General features: G+C 39.4%; 2 protein-coding genes across 2 annotated transcripts; one reads left to right on the forward strand and one right to left on the reverse strand.

Annotated features, from left to right (window-relative positions):
* Window positions 1–1,492: 1,492 nt before the first annotated feature.
* LOC121263353 lies at window positions 1,493–10,669 on the forward strand. Its single transcript, XM_041166200.1, has 7 exons — window positions 1,493–1,937; window positions 7,947–8,046; window positions 8,504–8,599; window positions 8,727–8,779; window positions 9,621–9,669; window positions 10,065–10,112; window positions 10,411–10,669. Exons 1-7 carry the CDS (start codon window positions 1,687–1,689, stop codon window positions 10,483–10,485), a joined length of 672 nt encoding a protein of 223 aa, XP_041022134.1. The 5' UTR covers window positions 1,493–1,686; the 3' UTR covers window positions 10,486–10,669.
* A 1,694-nt stretch (window positions 10,670–12,363) lies between these two features.
* On the reverse strand, window positions 12,364–15,047 carry LOC121263351 (probable protein phosphatase 2C 49). Its single transcript, XM_041166199.1, has 4 exons — window positions 14,803–15,047; window positions 13,953–14,150; window positions 13,619–13,854; window positions 12,364–13,208 (listed from the first exon to the last, which is right to left on the reverse strand). Exons 1-4 carry the CDS (start codon window positions 14,878–14,880, stop codon window positions 12,638–12,640), a joined length of 1,083 nt encoding a protein of 360 aa, XP_041022133.1. The 5' UTR covers window positions 14,881–15,047; the 3' UTR covers window positions 12,364–12,637.

Consider the following 15,047-nt stretch of genomic DNA (forward strand, 5'->3'; position numbering starts at 1 on the left):
TGTTGTAAGGTTTATACTTGATATCAATGGCTAACAAGTAATTGTTTGGTTTAAGATAAATAGAGATAATGTAAAATTTAAAGGGTGTGATTTTTAGGGGTGCTATTCATCCTAATTGGGTGGGTAGCCACCCTTCCCACATCCCGTCTCCGCACATATATCTGATTGTTTATTTTCGCTTACTAGGCAGATTGACGCCACCATTGTCTTGCCATCCAGTCTAACAATAGATTCTTCACAAAATTTCAAATATGGAAAAAGAATAAAACAAAACCAATAAGAAATTTCATATTTTTTTGTAGATGTTTAGATTTGTGTACAAAAAACATAGATCCACGGTCGTGGCCATGACCCATGGCGGGCAGGTTGCATGCTCGTCCTATAATGGGATGGGCAGATTAGGTGAGTCGGGTTGTAGATGCATGCTACCTGACCCTAATGAATATTTTAGTTAAAACAATCAATATTTTGTTGTTTAACAATAATTCATTTTTAGCATTCAAATATTAGTAGTAGAACAATTTCAAAAATGAAATACCCTAAAACTAATAAATATCTTTGATAAGTTAATAACCCTTTGATCGATAATGCCGTCGTTCAACTATGGGTAGGACACTATATATATGGTTGTAAAAATAAACCGGTGAACCGGAAAATCGGACCGATTCAGTTCGATTTTGGACCGGTTCGGTCCGGGACCCATTCCTCTATTTTAAAAATCGGTCATAATCGATTCGGTCTCAGTTTTATGTTTTCTAGGATCAGATCGAACCGAACTGAATCGGTTCGCATAATTATATATTTTGTTTGTTATATTTTGTGTGAGAATTTGAAAAAATTGTAATGATGAAATAAGATGAAATAAAGAGTGGGGTTACTATGCCGCCCCACTCTTACCTCTGGGCGTGCTGCCCAGTGGTTTTTTTTTTTCCTTTTTTCTTCTCACATTTTTTTAATACATTTAAATATTTTTAAAAAAATAAAAAAAATATGCCAATACATTTAAAATCACTTTCTTAACCACTAAGTAATTTTTTTTTTTTTTTATTAATGGTCAAATAGAGAGGTCAAAATGGGACGGCATGGTAGACTTTCTCATGAAATGAAACCATCTATGTATCCAAACATGGCTTGAGTAGATTTTGTTTGCCAAACATCTCTAAAGTTTCCCTACGTGCGATATATCCTTAAATGAATTCATGCGCATCATCCAAGTGGATTGGACCATATTATCGACCCCATCAACATCTCCAACCACATTGGGTCAAAAAATGGAGTGTGTTATTAATTACCATCTTAATTTATATCTCCACATGTTAAAGATATTGAAAATATAAAGAAATTTTATCATGAGCAGTATGACCGTTTTCAATGAGGTTCTCTGAACTTCAGTGAAATTTGGATAGCCCAAAAGAGGGGCAAGGACAATCCATCTCTTCGGCTATCAGAATTGCAACAGGCATGCCCACACATGTGGGTTCACCGTTGGAAGGACTTCGTTGGTCTGTCATATCTATGTTGTAACAGCTTTTGTAGGATAGCATCAAGGCAGCAGTGTTTCACAGCTGAGAAATCTGTGTCAGATACACAAGCTCGCTTCTACCGTGGATTTGTTGCCATTGGCAGTCAAACAGTCACCGCCTCGTTTATCCTTCTCTCCTGGCTTTTCCCCAAAATCAGTGTACCATGTCTGCAATCGCAATATCCCATGCCATTTCAAGCCCAAACTCTTTGTGTGTTAGAAAATTGATGACAAGAACAAGACCCGGAAACGGTATCCTGTTCAGCTCCATAGACAGCATACCCACTTGGAGAAGCTACCATTCTTTGAGACCGCAGTCTCGCTTCTTCAGAATCCCATATGGGTCCTCCAAGCGAAGCTCGGTTTTCACTGGCTCCAAGCCCCTTTCTCCCGTCATGGAATGGCAGGATTGCACGTAAAAACTCAATCTTCCGGAAGAATTTATCTTCATTTTGTTTGTTTCATATCGGATTTTGTAATGTTATTGCCCAGGTTCATAAAACTTCAAGTTTTCTAACGGCTCCCAATGATTTTTGTGACGAATTATTTGATGCAGTGATTGGATTGTTGTGTGAGGTTTAGTGCGATGGGTTGACACCCATGACATTTTAATTTCTTTAAACAGTGTGCCTAATTTCCATCTTATTGAAGATCCGCATTACTTGTTTGTAGTTTTAAGAGGTATCTGTGTTATGAGGTGGCTTGAATTCTGATTGAACAGTGCAAGTGTCGTAGGTTCGCTCGAGCGGAGGTTCACTCAGCTCGAGCGAAGTCAGACAGAGAGCTTCGCTCAACATTCGCTCGACATTCAGCTCGAGCAAATTCAGACAGAGAGCTTCACTCAAGTATCGCTCGACATTTAGCTCGAGCAATATCCAAGTCAGAGAGCTTCGCTCGACACTCGCTCGACACCCAGCTCGAGCGAGTTCAGGCAGAGAGCTTCGCTCGACTCTCGCACAACTGTTGGCTTGAGCGAAGTGCAGAATATCTACGTTCGCTCGACACTCGTTCGACGTTCGCTCGAGCCAATGTTCACAAAAGTGAATTCTCACCTATAAATATCAAACGGCGCCTCTCTCTTGTCCTAAGACTTCAGAATTCATTTGGCATTTGTTTTAGTGTTTTCTTGAGAGAGAGTTTTGAGAGATAACTTCCTTGTGAAGTTTTGTTGTATTGATTTGTACTCCATCTCTGTTGATAGTGAAATCTTCGATACCGACCCCACCAGTGGACGTAGGCTCGTTTTGAGTCGAACCACTTAATTCTTGATGTTCATTCTGTGTGATTGTCATCAATTTCTTTCGTTTTAGTTCCGCTACTATACTTCGCGTTAGTCCTAGCTACACTTACTCCCAACAAACTGGTATCAGAGCTTGGCTCAGGATCTGGAGGGATGGCTATGGCTAAGTTCGAAGTGGAGAAATTTGATGGTTAGAACAGTTTCAGTCTATGGCGCATCAAGATGAAGGCTTTACTGCGACAACAGGGCTTGTCAAAAGTATTAGAAGTCTCGGTATCTGAAGATTCTACGGCTCCTTCGAAAGAAGAAGAAGAAAATGTACACAGTACTATTCTTTTGTCACTATTTGATGGAGTTTTAAGAGAGGTTGCTGATGAGGAGACTGCAACTGGTCTCTGGTCGGCACTTGAGAATCTGTACATGAAGAGATCTCTCACTAACCGGTTGTATTTGAAACAACGGTTATACACTCTCAAAATGAAGGAAGGTACTCTTATTTCTGAACACCTAGATGAATTTAATAAAATCATTATGGATCTGAGGAACATAGATATTAAGCTTGAAGAAGAAGATCAAGCGTTAATTATTTTATGTTCATTACCCACATCTTTTGAGAACTTTGTAAATTCCATGTTGTATGGTAGAAATACAATTTCCTTGGTAGATGTAAAGTCTGCTTTGAATTCTAAGGAGTTGAGGAATAAATTGAGTGTGAAGAACACTAATGAACAAGCTAGTGGCTTGTTTGTTAAGGGGTCCTCAAGCAGGGGTAGATCGAATGACAGGGGTTCAGAAAAGAATAAGGGGAAATTCAGGGGCAGTTCACAAACAACGTTTAGTAAGAAAAACGTCAAATGTCATTACTGCCATAAGTTTGGTCACTACAAGAACGAGTGTCCAAAATTGAAAAACAGGGAGGACGGCACTAGTTCATCTAATGCCGTTAGTGTTGCTGATGATAGGTCTAACGACCTAGATCTTGTTCTAGCAATAAGCGACTCCAATAGTCGCTTTAGTGACAAATGGGTTTTGGACTCAGCTTGCACTTTCCATATGTGTCCCAAGAGGGACTGGTTCACTAATTATGAATCGGTCAACGGAGGTTTTGTTTTGTTAGGGAATGATATGGGTTGTAAAATTGCTGGAATTGGTTCAGTCAGAATCAAGATGTTTGATGGAATTGTCTGGACATTGTCTAATGTTCGACATATTCCAGAGTTGAAAAAGAATCTCATTTCTTTGGGTACTCTTGATTCTCTGGACTATAAGTACACTGGTGAAGGTGGAGCTATCAGAGTCAGTAAGGGCTCTATGGTTGTGATGAAAGGAGATAAGACAAATGGTCTTTATTTCCTTCAGGGCTCTACAGTGACAGGTGCGGCTGCAGTGTCAGTGTCAGATGATCCAGATTCAGATGTCACTCGTTTGTGGCATATGCGTTTGGGTCATATGAGTGAAAAGGGAATGTCAATTCTGAGTAAGCAGGGTTTGTATGTAATCAGAAGATAGGGAAACTGGATTTCTGTGAGCACTGTGTGTTTGGCAAACAGTGCAGGGTTCAGTTCTCAACAGGGGTTCACAGAACCAAAAGTTCTGTGGACTACATTCATTCTGATCTTTGGGGCCCATCTTCCGTCCCGTCAAAAGGTGGAGCTCAATACTTGCTTACGTTCATTGATGATTTCTCTCGGAAGGTTTGAGTCTATTTTTTGAAGTAGAAGAGTGATGTATTTGTCAACTTCAAATAGTGGAAAGCTTTGATTGAAAATCAGACGGGCAAGAAAATCAAGTGACTTCGCACTGACAATGGTATGGAGTTCTGCGGAGGTGAGTTTGATGAATTCTGCAGAAATGAGGGTATTGCCAGACATCGTACAGTTAGACATACTCCACAGCAAAATGGGGTAGCTGAACGGATGAACAGGACCCTTTTGGAGAGAGCTCGCAGCATGCTTTCTAATGCAGGCTTGGCTAAGGATTTCTGGGCCGAAGCAATCAACACGGCCTGTTACTTGATCAATCGCTCTCCAGCCACAGCGATTGGTTTGAAGACTCCGAATGAGGTATGGTCTGATACTCCTACTGATTATTCAAATTTGAAAATTTTTGGTTGTCCTGCATATTTCCATGTTAATGATGGAAAACTTGAGCCAAGGGCAAAGAAGGGCATATTCATTGGGTATGCCAGTGGGGTGAAGGGATTCAGGTTGTGGTGTACTGATCCTAAATCACCCAAGTTTGTAATCAGTAGGGATGTCACTTTTGATGAAAAGTCCATGCTTAATCCGAGGAAGGAGAATTCTGAGTCTATAGGACAAGAACAGGATGTTAGAAAGCAGGTGGAATTTCAGGTGGAAGCATCACAAGGGCTGCCCAACGGCGCCCAAGATCATGCTTTTGAAGATGAGCATGATTCTGATTCAAGTAGCGGCGCACAAGGTGAGCAAGACTACAGTATAGCGACTGGTAGACAAAGGAGGCAGATTAGACCACCTCAGAGGTATGCTCATGCAGATATGGTTATGTATGCTCTTACTACGGCAGAGAATATAGTTGGTCAGGAACCTTCCAGTTATTCAGAAGCTGTCAAGAGCGTAGAATCTGCACAGTGGCGCGCAGCTATGACTGAAGAGATTGAGTCTCTTCACAAAAACCAAACATGGGATTTGGTTCTGTTGCCAAAGAAGGTAAAGATTGTTGGCTGCAAATGAGTTTTCAAAAGAAAAGAGGGAATCCAGGGTGATACAGATGCAAGGTACAAGGCACGCTTAGTTGCTAAGGGCTTCAGTCAGAGAGAAGGCATCGACTTCACTGAAGTCTTCTCTCCAGTGGTGAAACACAGTTCGATCAGATTGCTACTAGCTTTAGTAGCATTGTATGACTTAGAGCTACAGCAACTTGATGTTAAAACAGCGTTCCTACATGGTGAACTTGAAGAGACCATTTACATGCATCAGCCAGAGGGATTCATTGTTGAAAACAAGGAAGATCATGTGTGCAGATTGAAGAAGTCTTTATATGGTTTGAAGCAGTCGCCAAGGCAATAGTATAAGCGGTTTGATTCCTTTATGATTGATCATGGTTATTTGAGAAGTAACTATGATAGTTGTGTTTATCATAAGGAATTATCTGATAAGTCTTTCATTTATTTGCTATTATATATTGATGATATGCTTATTGCTGCTAGAAGCATATCTGACATAGGGTTGTTAAAGACCCAACTCAGAAATGAGTTTGAAATGAAAGACTTAGGTGCTGCAAAGAAGATTTTGGGAATGGAAATCTTCAGAGATAGGAAAGCTGGAAAGTTGTACTTGTCCCAGGGAAAGTACATTGAGAAAGTGCTTCAGAGATTTGGGATGTTTGATTCCAAACCAGTAAGTACACCACTTGCTACGCACTTTAAGCTTTTAGCTTGCCTATCTCCTCAGACAACTAAAGAGGAACAGTTCATGGCTAGTGTTCCTTATTCAAGTGCAGTTGGCAGCATCATGTATGCAATGGTTTGCACCCGCCCAGACATTTCACAGGCAGTGAGCATAGTTAGCAGGTATATGGCTAACCCAGGTAAGACTCATTGGCAGGCTGTGAAATGGATACTCAGGTATCTGAGGGGAACCCTGAACTTTGGGTTAATATTTGATAGAGATGTCGATCTCAGTTCCAAAGTTACTGGTTTTGTTGATTCAGATTATGCTGGAGACTTAGATAAAAGAAGATCATTGACAGGTTATGTTTTCACTCTGTGTGGGTCAGCTATCAGTTGGAAAGCAACACTGCAATCCACTGTTGCTTTATCAACTACCGAGGCAGAGTACATGGCAGCAGCAGAGGCTGTTAAGGAGGCCATTTGGTTGAAAGGCTTGGTCAATGATTTGGGTTTACAACAAGATGGGATCTCAGTATTCTGTGACAGTCAGAGTGCAATACATTTGACCAAAAATCAAATGTATCATGAAAGAACAAAGCATATTGATGTTAGGTACCATTTTCTCAGAGAGATTGTTATAGAGGGTACTATACAGATTCTGAAGATTGCTACTACAGAGAATCCAGCAGATATGATGACTAAGCCAATTGCAGTATACAAGTTCAAACTTTGTTTGGACTTGATTGGTGTTCGCATTTTGTTATTCCCGTAAGGGATTTGGTGGTGGGGATTGGTTTTGTGGTCGGAGGTTTTTTGTGTTTTGGCAGAGTTCAAGCCAAGGTGGAGATTTGTTATGAGGTAGCTTGAATTCTGATTGAACAGTGCAAGTGTCGTAGGTTCGCTCGAGCGGAGGTTCACTCAGCTCGAGCGAAGTCAGACAGAGAGCTTCGCTCAACATTCGCTCGACATTCAGCTCGAGCGAATTCAGACAGAGAGCTTCGCTCAAGTATCGCTCGACATTTAGCTCGAGCAATATCCAAGTCAGAGAGCTTCGCTCGACACTCGCTCGACACCCAGCTCGAGCGAGTTCAGGCAGAGAGCTTCGCTCGACTCTCGCACAACTGTTGGCTTGAGCGAAGTGCAGAATATCTACGTTCGCTCGACACTCGCTCGACGTTCGCTCGAGCCAATGTTCACAAAAGTGAATTCTCATTTCTCCTATAAATATCAAACGGCGCCTCTCTCTTGTCCTAAGACTTCAGAATTCATTTGGCATTTGTTTTAGTGTTTTCTTGAGAGAGAAGTCTAGAGAGAGTTTTGAGAGATAACTTCCTTGTGAAGTTTTGTTGTATTGATTTGTACTCCATCTCTGTTGATAGTGAAATCTTCGATACCGACCCCACCAGTGGACGTAGGCTCGTTTTGAGTCGAACCACTTAATTCTTGATGTTCATTCTGTGTGATTGTCATCAACTTCTTTCGTTTTAGTTCCGCTACTATACTTCGCGTTAGTCCTAGCTACACTTACTCCCAACAATCTGCGAGAATGTGGTATCTCTTAGTTGATTCTACACATTGGATCTATCTTTTTTACACAAAATGAGGTTATCTTGTAACTCTGCATAGCTTCTTTCTTAATGTGAATTTTTTACCTGATAATTGATGCCAAGATGCTCTATTGTGTCGACTTTTTTTATTTGATATAATACAAGTCCTTACATACCGTTTTTCCCGATGTGCCTCGGCTGGCAACTTGACCTAAGATACCAGCTTACTAGTTACTACTATTAACTACAAAATTTGACAAAATGCAGGGTTAAGATGGAACTTGATGTGCCTATTTCAGTTGCCTATAACTGTTACTCTGACCGTGAAGCCATTCCCCGTTGGATGCCATTCATTTCATCTGTAAAGGTGCCACTAGATATCATAAAATAACTCTTTAAATCGACTTTGATTGTGATGGCTGAGTTTCCAAAGTATTGCCCTTATCAGATTTTTTTACTTGCTTGGGCAAAAGCAAAGTTTCCTTTGTAAAGCTTATAGGGTATGTTTAGTTTCTTGTATATCTGACTCTGATACTACACGACACTTAACTCGGTTTTAAAGCTCAGCTTAATATGGCAAACAGTCAATAAATTATTAAGTCTGCCAAATCTGAGAAGATAGAAATGGTTCTGCTTTCCATAGTATCCATAACTGCAGGGAATGTTATGGCAGACTTGAGTTATTAATGAGTTTGCAAACCAGTCAAATTAACACCTCAAAAAGAGTGCATCACTGTAATGATAGTATTGAGTCCCTTGTAGCTAACTGATCAGCTTCAGAATTGTGCATCTGTGAGAACTTGATGTTTAGTTTCTCCTAACAGATATTGGAAGACAAGCCTGACCTATCTCGATGGTCACTGAAGTATGAAGCATTTGATCGTGATTTTGAATTCTCTTGGCTTGCCCGAAATATGCAGGTAAGAATGTTTATGTCGCACTTTTTCCTGTAATTCGTTTTTGTTTCCTCCTGTTATTTCTGCTAATATATGATTATGCTTTTTGTATGTTTGCCTTTGAGTCATGCTATTATACATTTTTTTGCAGCCTATCCCAAATCAGAAAATCCATTGGAGATCTCTGGAAGGTCTTCCTAACAGGTAATTAGAAGAAACAGTGATACAGTATCAGGTATTTTATCTGTTGTTTTCAATATTAGTGGTGCATGTCTTCCAAGGGTATTAGGTGAAGCACATGATGGCATAAAAAAGGGGAGAGAGAAAGTGAGAGAGAGAAAGAGAGAGAGACAATACAGAATCTGGAAATTAAACAATGAAAAAGAGTATAATGGAATCTTGCAGGTTGTCAGTCCTCAACACATTGACATTTCCTCGTTGCCTTGTAGTGCTTACCATTTCCTAAATGACCAGGTTTAGTTTGATTTTTCAAATATTTACGTGAAGCAGTCCATTAATTAAATTATTGACATTTTGAATTAGACCCTCTATGTTTTCCTACAGTAATAGCACCCTTAGTATTTGCACGTGTTTAGTTGCTTGGATATCAATTATTCAAGAAGTATGGATTGTTTGAAAAGTTGACACTTCTGCCCAGGTGTCAAATTGCTGCAATTTGTCTACATTTTGCTTGGGTGAAAAATGGTGGTTTGCTTATTCTGTGAAGCGCAATGAAACCAAGAGTTGAAATTTACAACTTTTGAGTCCTTGGAACCATCACGAAAACCTCTTTCTGCCGTTTGACCTATTCAGTTTTATCGTTTCTTGTGAGCATGCACTGGAAATTAGAACATACTACTGCCTGTTCCTTTAACAAGTATTCGCTACTGCTTTACTTGCTATGTCTAAGTCCCCTTTTGTTCATGGATAAGAACATAAAATAATGAATTTATTGGGTATAGTTTCAGGTCATACACAATATATATAATATATTTATGTTTAAGATAATATCAGAATCTTGATAGACTGATTATTCTCATGGCAGAGGTGCTGTTCGATTTTATCCAAAAGGGCCTTCATCATGCATTGTAGAAGTAAGGCTGCTGTTCCTCCAACATTTGATTTATAGTTTCCACCATTGTTTTTATGGTCTTATCAATGTTCCTTGCCTTCTCTTCTTAACAATTTTAATTTGCCACAATTTGATGAACTTGTGAATGATATACATGCAATCAAATTGATGCCGCAGTAAGGAGACAGTACGTTAAATTTGATTGTCATAGTAAGAAGGATATTCCTTCTTGACCACTGTTTCCATGTGCTAGAGGAAATAGCATATGAGTCTATGACGGAATGTGATTAAAAAGTTAATTATTGACATGCTTTCATAATAGCAGAAGTAGAAAAAGTGTCTCTTCAACTATTTTCCACCTCTCTTGGTTCAAGGTTTACTTATGTCCTTGCAATTATTTGTATTTGTTCTTTCCAGCTGACAGTGTCATATGAAGTTCCTCAAATTTTAGTTCCAGTGGCATCGGTAAGCTTTCTGACTCTGTTTTTGGATGTTATGCATCGCTCCAAGCTGGAGCACCTCAAATTACTTAGGGAACAACAATAAATTATCATAAGAAGATCTGTCTGTTGTTTGGAATGATAAAGGAAAGGGATCTGAGTATGAAATATTTTTCAGGCATATGCCTCAAAGTTCCCTTTTTCTTTTTATTTTTTTCTCCATTTTTAAAGGAAAAAAAGATTTCGCATTAGATTTTTCTTCACTTTAAAGAAGTAAAGATGTCATCCATCATTTTTCTTTTTCTGATATTGAATTTGTTCAGGCACTGCAACCTTTACTTCAACGCTTACTACGAAGTGGTTTGGAACGATTTGCAACTTTTGTGAAAAGCTACTAGGCAGACTTTAACTAGCTGATAGTACAAAGGGCAGGTAAACCTTATGTGCGATAGTTGTCACTGATTCTTTCGACATGGAATGCGTATTTTGGCCACATCCAATGGTAATGCATAAACTGTAAAGAAATAATTGGTACCATGTATTTTAGACATCATACATATATTAAAAATTACTTTGTTTCTCTGGGATTATGGAGTTTCTTTGGTGAATAATTTTAGGGTCAACTCGGATCAATTTTGGTGATGTACATTGTTATTGATTTGTTGGTATTACCTAATGGTCTCTCCATTTAAGAATGGTGCCACTCTGACATCGTGAAGTTATTATTTTAACCTTAACGTCTAGGGGTTGGCTCAAGTGGTAAAAGGTTTGGGGTATGCACCCCCTCGGTCTAAGATTCAAATTCTCTTAGATACAAACAATCTATAGAGGCCATCGGACCGAGAGATTTTTTCTTTGAATTATCTGATATGCACTTGCGAATAACTCTTTGCTGAGGGCCCATATACCCACAGGATTAGTAAGGAAGTTGTTCTCGGACACTCAGTACCAATCAAAAGTTATTTTAACCAGCAAGAATAATGACTACTGATGACAAGTACTACACCTCAGACGAGGGCTTGTTTAATATTTGGTGCACATTCTTATATTTACAGGATTCTGCAAAACGAGGGCTCGTTTAATCCCATAGAAAAGGTTAATTCGTTTGTTGTGTTGATCAAGGTAGTTGCAAGAACATGGCTTTTTTGTTTCACCGACCTAGCCTCCCTGTCCACTTTCAGTTCATGTTTACCAATATGGAAAACTCAATCGGAGAAAGGTTTTCTCTCTGACCCACAAACTCGAGATCTGTACAGGAGTTCTTGGTTCTGATCCTCCGTCGGGGTCGGGCTAGGATGTTGAGGACAGAGGACCCAAAGATGCACTTAAAAGATACAAATACAATTACCTTACATTGTTATAGATCTCAAAAGTTTTCTTTCATTGCATCATGTTGAGAGAAATGTGGTGAATTTTGCCATCGTAGCAAAGCTGAGATGTCACATTTTAAGAAGCTTTCTATTTAAGTTTACGTAAAATATATCACTTCATCAACCCGATTAAAGATGATAAAATATAGGATGAAGAGTAACATTACTCTCGGACAAAAGCAGTGAACTGGGAGAGAACTAATTCCTGATGTCACTTGCTACCACCCCCCAAACAGAGAATTCATTTTGTTTAAGACCTTGCTGCCATCATATACTGCTTGTTGCCTCTCAGGCTGAGTTTTTATCTTTCACTTAACAAAGACAATAAACTAGAAAATATAATAATTGTTGATTTCTCATTTTGAATTGTTATTCTCGGTAATTCGAGAATGAAAAATGCCAAGGATTACCGCCTATGGATGACAATACCAGACGATTGTTTGTATAATGGGTTACTGCCTACTGGTTTACGTGCAAGCCCAGTCCTCTAGATATGTGAGATGGATGGGATCAACATGTATGTGTATCTGTTGCCAATGAATGGACATTTGCCCACCATCAATGTGCGGTGCAGACGGAAATGCTTTGTTTCCTTGAGGTTGGAGACAGCGCATTGATAGGTATGTGATAATTACTACTAGGTCGACCCCTTTTACTTGCATGATTTGATTATTAATCCGGTTTAATGGGATCTAGGATGTGTAGCAAGAATCTTGGAGAAAAAAAAATGTCATTTCAATGTTGTTCATCAAATGACCACGCATCACATATTGGTGCTCTCTTCTGAAGTCTGAGGGCCTTTTACTATTGCCCTCAAAAGCTAGCTTCCCTCGGTATATAGGCATTCTAAAACATCATGGATGGCAAATATATTACATGGGTAGTCGCCTGAATCAGATAAGCAAGGAAGAAATAAAGACCTTTTATTAAGAATATACAAAAGGTACACACCACAAATGAAAAATGGATTATCTCAGAAGGTAGGGCACTCTGGACACAGAATGTATCAATACAGAACATCTCTACATCACCATCAACATAAGCTGGTTATGTACATAAGCCGGGAGTCAACAACATATAGCTAAATAATCAGCACCAACAAAACTGCTAGCTGCTTTTTCTCCCACCTAACTGAAGCAGCCAAAAACAGTCTAAGTTTAGTCAAAAAATGTATATACCTTCAACTGCTGGCACTGCCATCCAACAAGCTCCTCAAGCCACAAATGGCCTCTGCAGAGAGGCTACAGCGCCTCAACTTCGGTTGCCAAGGTAGTGATGGCTCCCAGTGATCAAAAGAAGAGAAGCATACAACAATCACAGTGAGATTGTCAAATGTATTGAGACGCAAGGCTTCCATGACAAGGTCCCTTGCGCACTGCTCTGGGTCATCATGCCGCCTTAGCCCACGACGAACAAGGCTAACTGCCTGCTGGCTTGACATCACATCCCAAATTCCATCACACCCTATGATGAGGAATTCATCATCCTCAGTTAGGACCATCCGCTGGAACTCTGGATCCGCAATGAGAGGGGAAGAAGAACCATGAGGGAACTTCAGATCCCAGTCCCCCAAGGCTCGACTAACTGATAAAACACCATTGAGATACCCGTCCTCAATGTAACCACCCAACTCCTCAACTCGCCTCCTTTCTGATGGATAAATGGGTCTGTGGTCTTTAGACATATCAATTGCCACTCCTTTCCGGCAGAGAACTGTTCTGCAGTCACCAGCATTGGCAACCAAGAGAATCCTGGAAGAGAAAAGAGATAAGTCAGAAGGAGATAAAGTAATGCCAAAACAACTCTAAGCGGACTGGTTAAACCAAAGCATATATAAAGCAATTTGCAACTTCTTCTTGAGCTAACCCACATTCAACATAAGTAAGAAATAGTTAAAGATAACATTAGCTCATCTAACCAATACAGCAAAAGTTGAGTTGAGGAAATCAGGAATCGTGCAACTGTTTGGTGTTCCAAGGAACCTAAAACAAGATACGTGTGCAAATGAATACGTATATTCCTAACTCAGCATCTTTTAAACAAGGCAGTAAAATGGCATAAAATGATGCTGTGAAACTAATATCATGTAATTAAAACAGTGTTTTTCCAAGGAAAGAAGAAAAATCTTTTTGATAAGAGAAATCCTAAAGCAGGTATATACCTTCCAAATATCAAAGCAGTAAGAGCGGTTGTCCCTGAGGAACTACTCACACCACAGTCATCTGCTAAGGCCAGGTCAGCAAGAAGAAATGCTTTCCGAAGTGAGTTCTCAACATCCTCTAAGAAAACTTCATCAACTTCGGATGTTTGCGGAAAGTCGACATCTTCAAAAAAGAGTCTAATAAGATTCTTTCTTATATAAGCTGCTGCCTCAGGTCCTCCATGACCATCAAATACCTGTGTAGCATATACATCATCAGTCGTTTCAGCAAGTTGCAAAGCAACACAATCATCAGAATTAATTTCACAGCAGCCAAGGATTGAGAGCTCATTACCCCATAAAAGGCACTTTGTTTGGGAAACTTAAAAACTGATCCCAAGTGCGAGGATAGATCATCTATACGGATATGCTCATCTTCCATGTATCTTCGAGGACCAATGTCAGCAAAGCTACCAGAACGGGTAGTGGGCATAAATGGCAGGGTGGAAGATTCAAGAGTTGCATCTAGAACTTTGTCCGTGCCTTTAATATCCTATCAGTAGGAAATAAACGGGCGTCAAAATTTTCCCCTGAAGACTAAAATATTACAAATTGAGGCCCCCAGCCCCAAATCTTACTAATACGAATAATACCAACACCCATGTTGACACAAATAATCATACATTTTTGTGCACCTACAGTGCATATGAAATCTTCTTGTTGACGCATCAATTTTATAGCTTCAATTTATTGGAAAATCCCATTACTTCATATTTAGTGGCATAGGGTGTGTGCTAATCTCATCACTAGGAATTTACTGACAATATCAATCTTACAAGAAAGTCATATTTTTCACACAATCCTCAATAACGTTCAGCTAAATTTAATATCTAAGCACTTGATCCAACACAAAATAAGTCCTAAAATCCTAAACAATCAGAACCTTAGCTTTCATATTGAAAAGTAACACAAACCCACCAGCCGAATCCAGAGCTCATTGAGGTGAGAATGCAAGGGAAATATTAATATATAAAACTATACAAGTCCTGAAATTAAAAAAAAAAAAAAAAAAAAAAAAAAAAAAAAAAAAAAAAAAAAATCTTGAACTTCATGTGTAAGAGTAGCACAAACCCATTAGCAAATTGCCTATTATAAGACCAAAGAAACAAAACATCAAACTAATTAAGCTGATTAGAAAATCTCACCGTTTGAGAGGCTGAGATATACTGAACGTCCAACACAGTCATGCTCTGTTGGCATACAATCTCTGCTTCAGCAACCATTTTCCAATATCATTCCAGAACAAACAAAAGGAAGATATCTTTGATATTTTCTCGGTCTTTCTTGAGATTTTGCTCGCGCTGGGGATGTTGTATGTCGTAGCAATGACCAGAAGCTTTTCAGGGGGCAACGGTCGGAACTGGTCATTATAAGAGGAGCGTGGAGGAAA

The sequence above is a fragment of the Juglans microcarpa x Juglans regia genome, chromosome 4S (assembly GCF_004785595.1).
Source record: "Juglans microcarpa x Juglans regia isolate MS1-56 chromosome 4S, Jm3101_v1.0, whole genome shotgun sequence".
NCBI classification, from domain to species: Eukaryota; Viridiplantae; Streptophyta; class Magnoliopsida; order Fagales; family Juglandaceae; genus Juglans; species Juglans microcarpa x Juglans regia.

What these genes read in the sequence shown, in the direction of transcription:
- LOC121263351 (XM_041166199.1), bottom strand. Translation starts at nt 14,880, where the DNA reads ATGGTTGCTGAAGCAGAGATTGTATGCCAACAGAGCATGACTGTGTTG. An exon ending in AACAAAGTGCCTTTTATGGG is followed by an intron (nt 13,855 to 13,952) that starts GTAATGAGCTCT and finishes TATGCTACACAG; the next exon opens with GTATTTGATGGTCATGGAGG. An exon ending in ACTGCTTTGATATTTGGAAG is followed by an intron (nt 13,209 to 13,618) that starts GTATATACCTGC and finishes TTTCTCTTCCAG; the next exon opens with GATTCTCTTGGTTGCCAATG.
- LOC121263353 (XM_041166200.1), top strand. Translation starts at nt 1,687, where the DNA reads ATGTCTGCAATCGCAATATCCCATGCCATTTCAAGCCCAAACTCTTTG. An exon ending in CATTCATTTCATCTGTAAAG is followed by an intron (nt 8,047 to 8,503) that starts GTGCCACTAGAT and finishes TTCTCCTAACAG; the next exon opens with ATATTGGAAGACAAGCCTGA. An exon ending in CTTCATCATGCATTGTAGAA is followed by an intron (nt 9,670 to 10,064) that starts GTAAGGCTGCTG and finishes TGTTCTTTCCAG; the next exon opens with CTGACAGTGTCATATGAAGT.